The sequence below is a fragment of the Neopsephotus bourkii genome, unplaced genomic scaffold (genome assembly GCF_033783945.1).
Source record: "Neopsephotus bourkii isolate Nb327-2 ecotype Australia unplaced genomic scaffold, CSIRO-AGI_Nbou_v1 NB_998, whole genome shotgun sequence".
Classification (NCBI taxonomy): Eukaryota; Metazoa; Chordata; class Aves; order Psittaciformes; family Psittacidae; genus Neopsephotus; species Neopsephotus bourkii.
The window spans coordinates 1,458,579-1,471,284 of NW_026901490.1; the positions used below are offsets into that span (position 1 = coordinate 1,458,579).

At 38.2% G+C, this 12,706-nt stretch overlaps 1 protein-coding gene across 1 annotated transcript in view; it reads right to left on the reverse strand.

Moving 5' to 3' along the window:
* The window catches only part of LOC133215761 (ras and Rab interactor 3-like), a 163,988-nt gene that overhangs the window by 80,312 nt on the left and 70,970 nt on the right, over positions 1–12,706 (reverse strand). Inside the window, exons 13-16 of the mRNA XM_061359992.1 lie at positions 6,659–6,825; positions 4,561–4,675; positions 2,543–2,655; positions 1,639–1,704 (exon numbers count right to left, since the gene is read on the reverse strand). Coding sequence (XP_061215976.1) covers positions 1,639–1,704; positions 2,543–2,655; positions 4,561–4,675; positions 6,659–6,825 — 461 coding nt within the window. The remainder of the gene's footprint in view (positions 1–1,638; positions 1,705–2,542; positions 2,656–4,560; positions 4,676–6,658; positions 6,826–12,706) is intronic.

Here is a 12,706-nt window from a genome sequence, read left to right on the forward strand (position 1 = left end):
TATTTTATAGAACAAAAGGCAACATACGTTTTTCTGATCAAGAAAAGTAATGTAAAAGCCCAAACTGAGAACTTGAACTCTGGTCTGACTCTCAGTTGCTCTAAATACTTTTACAAAATATTAAATGAACACACTTTAAGGCCCCTTCACAAGTTCTTTGTGTAACTGAGAAATAGACCCCTAGGTGCTCGGTTTCAGTCTGTAGTGCATTTTCAGCACACATGGCACATTCTAGTCAGGCAGCCCTTTCATTGATTCAGTATGAACAAGAATGCCCCAACCTACATGAACACCTCTCCCCACAGTGTTCCCCTGAAGATCCTTTATGTCCCAATAGTACACCAGCACCTAATGTTCACTCTCTCAAGAGCTTCAGAAGAGGTGCTTTCTTTGATGTCTTGCTGAGGTCTAGAACTAAGGGGAGTTACAAGTTACAGGTAGCAAAGCAACGAAGTCCTCGCGAAGGCATCTATTTTCAAGGGTGTTAAGTGCCTCTGAATTATCATTTGTTTTGCTCAAAACTCTCTACTGAGTTTTGCTGGGAGGGTCTGTGCGAATCAGGGCATCCAGCAGAACAAATGAGACAATAATAGATGCTTCAAACTCAGGTGATATGGCTTCTGCTATGAAAACTCTTTACAGAAAAGCATGAACAGCTAGCATAGCAACACATCTGCATAATCATTCCATTTTTTCCCAAGGTGCTGATTACCAATATGCATGCAGCATCAGCAGGTACAAATGTCTACAGAACATGTTTGTTGTTTCACAGGCACTGTACAGTATAGCAGAACTGGGGATATGAAAAGAACAGGCCCCCACAGCTTATGTATCAGATGCATTAGGAAGTTAGTGGCAGAGTGAACAGACCTCATCAGTCTATCATCTAAGTTGTGCACAGATGACGTGGAGTTTTGTAAGACCTAGTCATGCAACAGCGTGAAATCTCCAGTGATGATCCCCGTCTCTACAGAGCCTCTACAGAACCTCCACAGGCAATCAGTGAAAGACATTAGTATAAGTGGATATTTTTATACCTTTGGGATTTGATTCTTCCCACAGAAGGCTCCCTGGGAGTCAGCAGGATCAGACCTTAAGTACCAGCAAAATTGACTTTTGAAACAGAATTGTTGTTTCACTTTAACAAGTCATGTGTTACAAAGTAAGTGCCTTATGCTGAGTGACATTTAGCAGGCCTATTCTAAAATCCTATTCTGTGAAGCCCTAAGGTTCACAGTCCTCACAGCCTAGCCTTCATTAAGGGTTTTGGCTACAGCACATGATTAGTCCAGTCTGGTTTTGGAAATCAAAGGGCAAAGAGTAATGAAGCACACCTGGGTCTTGTCCCAGTATAAAGTAGAGACAGGCCTGAGGTATGCAGCTGGACACAGGAGCACAGAAGAATTATTGGATCCCAGAATTTCAACACTGACACTGAAATCAATGGGACCAACACCAAATGTCAGATTACACTGAGGACAATGGTACCTCTTCCACTCATGGTATTGCTAGAAGAATGATACTTCACATGAATCAATGCTTCAGGGATAATAACTATTTCAAATTTATCCTTCTATAACATGTAAATACCTAAGAAGTGTTTTGCAATTGGAATATTGGGGACAGTCAAATACTTACAGTAAGTGCCACTGATCCTAGCAAAAGTGCAACTGAATAGACCAGTCCTTTGCTGTTTATCTTAACCTGTGGGAAACAGAACAGACGTTTGAAAATGCTCAGCATATAACTGTGCTATGGAGATCAGAAATCTATACACTGATTTATGTATATATATATTTGATATATATACATATATATATGATTTATATATACTGATTTATGATCCACCTGTTTTGAATAGTGACACATTTGATATATATATCAATAGAGATATATATATATCACTATTTTGTGATATCAATATCACAATATTGATATATATATCAATACTGACTTAGACATTTGATATATATATGTATCATATATATATATGATTTTTATATATATATTGATTTATGATCCACCTTCTGTTTTGAATAGTGACTTAGACATTTTAAACTATGCAAATCCATAACAGATTTATCATAATGAAGAATGGGAAGATTAAGGAATCTAAACCAATGTATAAGTAAGCCCACCTCCATTAAAAAGAAAAAAAAATTAGCACTTATAAAAGATTTTATGTTAAAAGATCATCAGGAGAGAGATATATGCTGTTAATCTCATCTTACAGACAAAAATACTAAGGTACAGGGAGCCAGGAGTGCTTGAAGCTGTGTAGTGAAAAAATGATAAGAGCATGAACAGATATCCATGGTACTATTTTTCTGCTATATAGCATAATGTGCTCCAGTTGACAAACTGGGAATTAACTGCAGCTTGCTGAAGGAGAATTGCTTCCTTAACTCCTGCTTCCTCCTGCTCAGCAGGTGGTTGTTTGGCTGTAAGTTTTTTTTTGTAAATTTCATTTGCATACTCTCTTTTTAAACTTTTTTTTTAAGACATGAAAAGAACAAATTAAAGATTTGCCAAGTATACATACAGTTGATCCCCAATCAATAGCCATGGTCTGCAAACCCCATGGAACGCCAAGTCCCACCAGAATGTCAAAGACATTGCTCCCTACTGTGTTGGATACTGCCATGTCACCAAGGCCTGCAGAGAAAAAAACAACTGTGGTAAAAACAAAGTATAGGACCATTGCTCTGTGTACTAGAGGAAACTAAAGGGGAATTATCTGCATTGATTCAAGCCCCCTTGGACTGGCCAGAGTATGTGGGGTAGGGAGACAATTTCCATAATCTCTCTACAACTTCTGAAACAACTACAACTTCCTTATGTTTTGGATACCACACACCTAGTGAACCCGAGTTTAAAACCAATTAAAAAAACAAGTCTTGTTCTTGGTAGCCTGCAATCACAGGGAACCTGGAGATTATGTACTGGATTTAGTATGTGCATATGTGGCCTTTATCTCATGTGAATGATGCAAAGTGATCCTGAAAAGAACTCGAGCTATTAAGCACTTCTGTGGGGCTTAACCCGCAATGATTTCACCTCAGGAACATTAAAAGCTACGAGGGGGGGGGGGGAATAAATTAGTGAATAGTGGTCAAGTCTAGAGGCATTACTCAAAATTTACTCCCAATGTTCATCACTGGCTGCCATCTCATTCTGCACCAGCGTCAATGGATATGAGGAGGCCAGAATTCTTCTCTGCCCTTGTTAAATTCCCTTAGGCACAGAGTCAGATGCTATCACAGCAAGTACCGTATTCTCCTACAGGAAGCTGCTGACAGGAAGGTTATACTTTTGATCCATATTATGGTGTGCTCATCTCTAGTTTTGAGATATTTGTCTGCAATCTGTCAGCAAACATCTCTCTTGAACACAAGTAGTGCAAAGTCCCTGTGTTGTCTTAAAGAGAACATGGCTGCTTTTTGCCAAGGTAGTGCTTACTTTCACTTTCTGAGGAAAGAATCCCTACACTAGTTTTGCCTAATAATACAGAACAACTAATCTAAAGAATCAGTCTGTTCATTTAAAACTAACATTTTTTCTTCTATTCCTGCAAAAATATGTTCACTTTAATACTACATATGGAAAACTAATTTAGTAGGAAGGCGGTTCCATAAGAATACTTCTTTGTACTATTTTTTTTGTGAGATTTTAACCTGGAAAATTAAGTATTTAAAACATAGAATTCTTTTTAAATCAGGCAACATTTAATAGCACTACTCCTATCTCAAACTACAAAGGGGTGGCTTTGGGTACTCAATTTGTCACTTCAGAACCTTTCTTGTCTGCCCAATGCTGTGTGCTGGAAATCTCATTATCTGGGGAAAAAAAAAAAAAAAGACTGTGGAAATTGAAATAGTGGAAAAGAACACAGTTAGGCCCTTTCCTTATTCTACTGCAGTACAGGAGATCACACTGTCAGGTTTAATGTTTTTCTCAAGTAAAAAAGGATCTGCAAATAACCTTAATCAAAACTTAAGGATGCATGAGGAAGCCTTCAACAATTTCAATTGCAAAGCTGATGAGGATGTAGCTGACATTTAGATAAAACCATTTTCAACTACTTGTATGTTCCAATGTCAAAGAGGCTTGCAAATGGATGAGAAGCATCTCTGAAGCAACATCACTTCTGCCAGATCCTCTTAAACCAATTCACTTCCCTGAGTTTGAGAAGTCTTCTAGAAAGTTTTACACAGACAAGTGTAAGTCAGCATGTATTCTTCTATGTTGTTTTTAACAGCTGATATGCCTGCTTTGTCTACTATTTTTATCTTTTTACCCTGACTGATACACACCATGCATGGGCTATCTGAGTTTTGAACGACCTTCTAGAATGCTAGGGTGTACCTAGTCCCAGTAAGGAAAAGATAACAGGACAGAGATTATTCTTTTGGGTCACATTGAAGGCCAAAACACTTTGCTAATTATCAAGGCCCTGAAACAGTAAAAAATAATAAAATAGCATTGAGAAACTGTGTGTACAGAGGAAGCAAATCACAGAGCATGCACGTAAGATTACAGTTATGCTACAACAGACAGTACCTTGTCTTGCTACTATTAAGCTGGCCATACAGTCTGGGACGCTTGTTCCTGCAGCTAAGAAAGTAATGCCCATGATCACATCTGGTATCCCAAGGGTGTATCCAATAACAGTCACCTGAACAGTAAGGAAAAGAAATTAAACTATCGTATTTGGGCAGTATCCTCATTCCAATACAGTTGTGGCACAGTTTTTAACTTTGACTTCTGGTGTGGACCCTAACAGGATTAGACTCAGGATACTTCTCCACTTCTGCAAATTAAATAATTATGGGATAACCAGGAAAAGTACACTGAAAAGGAGAAGTATGCTGGGTCATATTGATTCAACATTTTACGAGCAAACAAAAAAGCTCCATTTTGTGTAATTTCTCAAAAGGACTTCAACCAATTTATCTTGTGATACAGGGGCAGGGATATAAAGAACTTATTTTATCCCAGAGCACAAAGAAGGAACCAGTTTCTTGCATGACTTCTGATACAATGCCGAAGTGAGCAAGTCTGGTTATATTGTTCCCTGAGAGTCCAGATGCAGCTTTAAAAGAGCTTAAGGAATAGCTGAAGCTTGTAGCAGAGCTCTTGGAAAGGACAGGGAACGGTATTTAGATGGAACGTCTCAAGAAGGCTGAAAAAGCATTAAGAAAAAAGGCAAAACAGGCAGCTGAAAAGGAAAGAGCCTTGTGAGAATGAGAAGACTGAATAAGGGACAGTCAGCTACTTCCCTGCTGAGACTGCTAAGAGTTGAACTCTTTAAGGCTCTGTTAGTTTGCCATTCTCTTACATGAGGAAAACTGAACCCTTCACCAAAAAAAAGGAGTATTTTAGGAATGTTCTCACAAATCTTATTCTCAAGAGCAAGTTGTAACTCTAAAACAGGAGCGGGCATGATTCCCCTGCTGCAAGTGGCAATGGGTATTGAGGTCTGGTTGCTACTTAAAATAAGCTATGCTGCAGCCTTCATGAGCATCTCTCTCATTTGTGAAGGGTATCTCTAAACTGGAGCCAAGGTAAAGAGCACGGCCCTGCAAATGATATATGGTATGAAAAAAATGTGTAGCTTTGGCACAATTATGCCAGGCAGAATGAGGGCTGGCATACAACTTTCTCTAACAGTCTATGTTAAGAGAAAAGAGGATTAATTTACAATGCAAAACTTACATGGAAAGTTGCAAAAAGCATATTGAAAACACAGTCTTCCATGAAAGGAAACATAAATATAAAGCAGTCTGCAAATGCCTGATGAAGGTAGAGATGCTCTCCACCCAAAAATGAATCTGCAGGTAAGAAGCTCAGGAACAAAAACTCTTCCATATTCATGACTAGAAGAGTAGGAGTGTGTGCATGCGTGTGTGTGTGTGTATATATACATGTGTGCGTGTGTGTATATATATATATGACTATGGGTGTATGTATAGGAAACTGCATTTTCTGATATGAAACCAGAGGAAGGTTTCTTTACTATATTTTCATTTGAAAGGAAAACGGGCATATAAATTCTTCAGCAGCACATCTGACCAATCTTCCAGTTATATGTATATATAACTTTGTTTTTCCATTTTTTAGTGTAGAAAATGGTAACTTCTTATATTTCAAAAGTGTATCTATTTTTTTTCCATCACAGAAACTATTTGAGGAGCTTTCCTATTCATGCCTCTTCTCTGAATGAAAATGGAAACCTGAGAAACTGAAAGAGGGTAAGGTAAACAAAAACCCCCAAACCAAACTTACTCATATCTTCAAGTAGGTGTGCTCCTGAACTGACAACAATTTACAGATCTACACCTGATACACCACCAAATTTCTAAAGAAGTCTCACGCTACTGAGAGTTAAACATTTTCATTTAAATTCTCTTTTACTAGTAGGATGTGGATATCCACATTCTCCTGAAAATCATGTTGGCACCTTTCTGTACTGTAATGGGCCAATTACTTTTGCAGAAAAGAGCAGCAGAAAACCAGAACTACAATAAGTCCAGTATGAGCTAAAGACACTGCACTACAATTACATGCCTTTCTTTTGAAATAAATACACAAAAAATCTACAACCTATTTCAAGATGCACATTTCACTCAGTATGGGAAGTCCTGCTGTATGCACTTACCATCCACACCATGAAGTATGAGAACACGGCGATCCAGAGAGTAGATAAGATGAATGTCACCATAAAACACCTCTCCCATCGTGGTTTGCTGCAGTTTGGAATGGTGCAAAAGAGCACGAATATCAACGGCCATGTCACAATCCATTTAACTTTGTTCATTTTTCCATCTGCAGGACAAAGAAAGAACTAGTTTAGCTTTCCCATCATTATCCCACACCCTTCTCTGAACACAGCAGATGATCCCAGAAGGATGTTTACAACTGTGCGTGTCAGCTCATTTTCCAGTATATTTTTCATCTGTACTTGGTCTTGTCACTCTCAGCCAAGCTCTGCATGCACATCCAGAATCTTACAGTTAAGCCTGCCAAAGTCTATGTAAATCCATGAAAGAATTACAGTGATTTAAAAGCATTAAAAAATTATTTAAAAGCACTGGATGATTTGAAACCCAAAATTTTTTGCTCTTTTAAATACCCATATTACTGTTAGTTCAACAACAACAACCTAACAAAACCCCCAAAACAACAATAAACCAAAACTTAACTCCCTCCCTGCCAAAGGCAACAAAGTCCCCCACCTCCCTCACCTGTTAAAAAGGAAGATAAAAATCTTATCATAAAAATAACCTGTATCTTCTGTGCAGCAACAGAAAACACTTTCACAGAAAACAGAAGCATAGACCCAGCCTATGAATACAACAAACTTGTTTTACATGCCTCACTGTGGTCACTTGTGCAGAACTTTAAACTGGTACTTAGGAGATCTATACTTGCTAAGTCTCTCCAATTGCATACAGCCCCACTTTGAGATGGTCTCTTATCCTCTATGAAAGGAAACGAAAGATATGACTTCCTTCATAAATCAACTGGTGAAAAATATCAGAGAACTGTCATTACTGAAGACAAGTACACGCCTCTCTTTAAAAAAAAAGAAAGTAAAGTATTGTAAATGTGCTGATAAATCTCAATACATAAAAGAGAACTATTTTATAATTGGGCCATAAATAAACAGTGCACTTACATTTAGATGTTTCATGAGGTATCCTGCAAGTAGGATAACAAATTTATCAGGCTAAACCAGCATATCACAGCCAACAGCATGGTGGTTTTTGCTTGGAGTTTTTTTATATTGTTTAAGAATTATGCTAGTAAGGATTTCCACTGATAATGATGTGCATGCAATTAATAAAATATGCCATTTTGAATAAAATGTTGATTGCATTGAAGAAAATTATCAGGTACATCTTCCAGTGAAGTTATTTAGCTAAAGGGCAGGTAATAATAAGTGACAGCTCCTACCAGTTTCAACAGGAATTTTCTTTCAGCACAGATATGGGATTTAGGATTTGGTTAGCAGAAGGCTTTGTCAGTGAATTTAATTTGATTGAAATCTGTCCTCTGAACCAGTGTGCACCAGATGCAAGGAAATAAAATATTAAACATTTAAAAATTAGTAATATTTTTGTGATTTATGAAGCTCCTTACTAGTCTAATATAAGTTGGTGAGTCTAAATGCAAGTCTTTATCATTCACTTCGGTACACTAGTACTAAATTGTCTTGCTTAAGCTATTTATCAGCTTCTTAACTTGAGATTTCCTTATGAACTATGAGATGCCATCAACTCGCCAGGAAATCTTAGCCTAAGTTTGGCTCTTTATTCCCATTTAGATTGTGGCTGTGGAACTTCTAACACATAAAACTACTGAAGTCTGGGTCAATTCTAATTCTAGGATTTGACATGTCACTGGGGATCTCTTACAGATTTTACAGGGAAGTCCTTTTATCCCTCTGGTTACATATACAGCTATATAGGCTCTTAAAACAGTTATCTTTTATATCTTCCGTCCAGAAAATAACATTTCTTAGTTCACATCTCACTTTAGTTCTGTCAACAGGGCCATAAATATCCTATGGTAATTTATACACCCTCCTGTTTAATTTGTTACAGTTTGGATCATTAAAAGACCCCTAGCTAGTTAATTTGTACTCTTTGTCTACCCAAGTTGTTAAGCTTGGTTCATAGTCAAACAAGTCAGCATGACCTAGGCTAGTAATTTCCTCAGCGTGCAATTCCAAATACAGGGTGGGTGCGTGACTGTTTGACAGGAAAAAAATATGGATCTGATTCTGATCTGATGAGGGTGTAATCTGACTTCAGTGCTGCTACAGATGGGAGATTCGATTCCATTTCTCTTTTCCATAACATGAATAAACATGCTGGGGAATATGTCTCTTGTCAGGCATCCTGTCTAGTGCCCTGAATTACTTAAACAAATGTTTAACTGTGAGAATTCACAGTGCCTCACCACTAGCATTGCTTGCTCATTTCCAGGAAAATCAAAGTATTAGTGGAGGAGGGCTTGTCTTTCCCTTACCTCTACTCAGTTTGAATGGATGTTGTCAGATTATAATTCCTGGCTTTGTTAGTGGTGATACTTCATACACACTACATCATGAGCTAGAACTGGTTTTTACAGCTAGATGGTTTGTGGAGTGACATTTTCATCTGCTACATGGCAGCCATGCTTGAGACTTCCGGTAACAACTGTAATTCTGGGGTTTGCTGGGTTAAGAGAGAAGCCACCTGACCAATGAAACCACATGAAATTAGCCAATGAACCACCATGGCCAAAACAGCCTGCTTGACACACTTTACATTGGCTTCTATTTTGTGTCAGGGTTTGCTAGCTTTTACAAACTAAATTTTAATAAAGCCTTAAGTACATCTGGCCTTAGTTCTGCCTCAGGCCATTTTCTCCAGCTCCCACTTGTGCAGCATTCAGTGCTAAAGAAGCCTACCCTTCTGCTGTACCTTGGTAGTTCTGTAAGAATTTAGTAAGTTTAGCAGCAACCTCAACAAAGCGAGGAAATAGATGACTTCATTCATTTCACCTGCCTTAGATGAACGAACAAACAATAGACAGCTTGAGAATTTTATTATATTTCTTTTTTTTGGTCTTTTGAAACTACTTGTGTTGCTGTTGTTTTGGTTTTGACCACCCACTCTAAAATAACCATTAAAATGATTCAGTGACAAATCCACTAAATTGGAATATGCTTTTAGCGCATGACAAATTATTTTATGATCATTGCTCAGCTCCCTAGTACATCTACAAGGAAGAAAATTATCATCCTCATTAAGACTATTATCCAATAAATAGCTGTTCTGCAAAAAAAACCCAGTCCCATTACAAGACCTTAGCTTAGTTGTTTTAATAGCAGTGTCAGCCACTCCTGTGAGCCCTGGGTCTGAAAGCTCCTGCAGCAAACCCACATAGCTGAGGAAAGGTGTATTTTATTTGTTGTACCCCCCATAGCAATAATGAAAGAACACTGCTTTATTACAGAAAGCAATGTGGGTCTATATTCTGTTCACCCTGCTATAAAACAGAAGGATGAGGGGTTTTGCACGAAATTGTTTTACTTTAGAAATCTACTTTTCTGTTTCTCCAGGTATTTGTTAGCCAAGCACGCCAAGCATTTCAAAGAGGTATCATTACAGTAAAGCCCAATTACAATATTTCTGAAAAGGAAGCAGCAGCAACAAAGAGCCCTTTGCTAATCTTCAATACATTTCTGGGCTTGTCATCTTTCCAGATGTTATGCTCACAATAATTACTTTCACCTACAAACAGTGTCCTGGTGAACGAAGTCAACAACACACACCAGGCCATGGAAAGGAAACAAATATTTCCTTAAGGCACCAAAGAAAGGAACTTTTACAGGAAAAACAATCACTGTCCTCCTTGCAACATTCACACAGAGTTGAGAGGAGCTCAGTATGAAACTAAATTTCTGTTTTCATTCAGATCAGAAGCATACCCTTGAAGTAAACCCGACTGTCCCCATTAATTGCATTTTGGTTTGTAATTTACTGTATTTCAGTATGCAAAATGGAGCAGCCTTGCTTGTATCACACCGATGAGATTTCCTTGGTATAAAACTGAACCAGAAGCACAAACTTAGAAGTGCTCCAAATAATGAGCATTTAGGCCATGGTGCCAAGCTAGTGCTAGTCTAAAACAGACCTTCCAAATGCATGGAGTGCATATACAGCCTACATGTCCTAGTCAGTAAGTGTCGTGGTTTAAGTGCAGTCAATAACCCATGCAGCCTGCTCCCTCACTCCCCCACTTTCTCCCCGCCCCCCCCCCCTCCCCCCCCAGCTCCCAGAGAATGTAACTCCCACGGGTTGAGACAAGAACAGCCCAGTAACTAAGGTATAACACAAACCACTACTGCTACCACCAATAATGATAAGGGAAATAACAAGAGAAAAGAATACAATACCACCCGTCGATACCCAGCCCGACCAAGCAGTGATCTAGCCTTTTCGGGTAACTCTCAGTTACACCCTGGGCATGACGTGCTGTGGTACAGAATTTGGCTAGTTTGGGTCAGGTGTCCTGTCTCTGCTTTCTCCCGGCTTCCCCTCCTCCCTGGCAGAGCATGAGACTCACAATGTCCTTGGGCAGACTAAAACATTTGAGCGGTAACTAAAAACATTGGTGTTGTCAGTGCTGTTTCCAGGCCAAAAGTCACAAAACACAGCACTGCACCAGCTACTAAGGAGGAGAAAAATGACTGCTACTGCTGAACCCAGGACACTAAGCTGCACAGAAAACACTTTGTGAGACTGCAACTATACTGGTCAGGAGTCAGACCTAAGTTACCATACTTAAATTTGACAGCTTTTCCATTTAGCTTTGCTTTTCCTACTTGACAGTCCCTTAAAGACAACCTCTCCACACATTAGCTACATCAGAACATGCCTAAATCTTCTCACATGAAAAAAAGCTTCTCCTTACATGAAACAATTAGTAGCTGACTGATCTAAAAAAACTAACGTTCCTGAAAAGCACAAATCTAATTAGCACACCAGGTTTTCATTACTGTACCATTATGAATTCATACAAATCTCTAAGTAACTTGAAAAATAGTAAAGTTTTTCTCTAATTTAAGTCCATTTGCAAAATGAGAAGGACTTGCTGGAGTTTACTATTGATTTCTATTTTTCTTGGATTTTTTTACTTTTGACAGTGGTAAACTTTGAAGAAAAATAAGGCCTATCCAGGCTGGCCTAGCAAGATCACTGCTACTGCAGATTTTTTTTGTGCTCTACCTTATAGTTTTTAATTCCCTTTTTTATATTTTTAGATCTCTCACCATTTTTCGTTTAAAAACAGAACAAACCATACCAAACCCAAAATAGAACAAATCCACCCCCCCAAAAACAAACAAACAAACAAAAACCCCACCAAAAAAAAACCAAACAAACAAAAATAAAAACAAACAAAAACCAAACCCCAAAAAAACCCAACCCACCTGTTTTTCCCCCAGTGAAAAAATATTTTTTAAATCACCTGTCCCCTTGGTTCTAATTAATCTCTATATTTACAAAGGTGTATTTACACCCACATATGATTACCAATATTAATTCAAATTTCAACCTGAAAATGTGTAACGGTAACATACACGCCTCGACACTGGGAGTTCTGTAATAACCCAGACAGCAAGTAAATTTCTGATAGAAAGTGTTGCTGTTTGTCAGAGTGGAGACTGACTAGAAGACTTAACATATCTATATTAGCCAATCTGAAAGCCTAATTTCTGAGCATGTGCAGTATTCAAAACCCAACAGAGGAATATAGATTTTTTTTCCAAGTATGGGACTCAACAAAGAAACAAGCAAAATAATTAGAACAAACAAGATTAACTGTGAATTTTCCATTAGAATTATTTTACACTTCCAATGCCTTCGTTGCAAAATGTAAAAATTATGCAAAAATGGTATCAACTTGCTGTTAGGAAAACTAACATAGCAACTGCCCCTCTGCTTCCTGAAAAATACTTACTGACTTCAGCTCTGCAGCTTTCCTTAGGAACTGTGGAAGCAAGAGATTCTCTTGTGTTACCACACTAGAGACAGGCTACACAGGTTTTAAAGGGGTATCCAAGAGCCAACCTTTGTCAACCTTCCAATTGGAAGCTGACATATTAAAACATTTTTATTGCAATTCTCCTGCAACAGAGCTTTGGAAACAATTC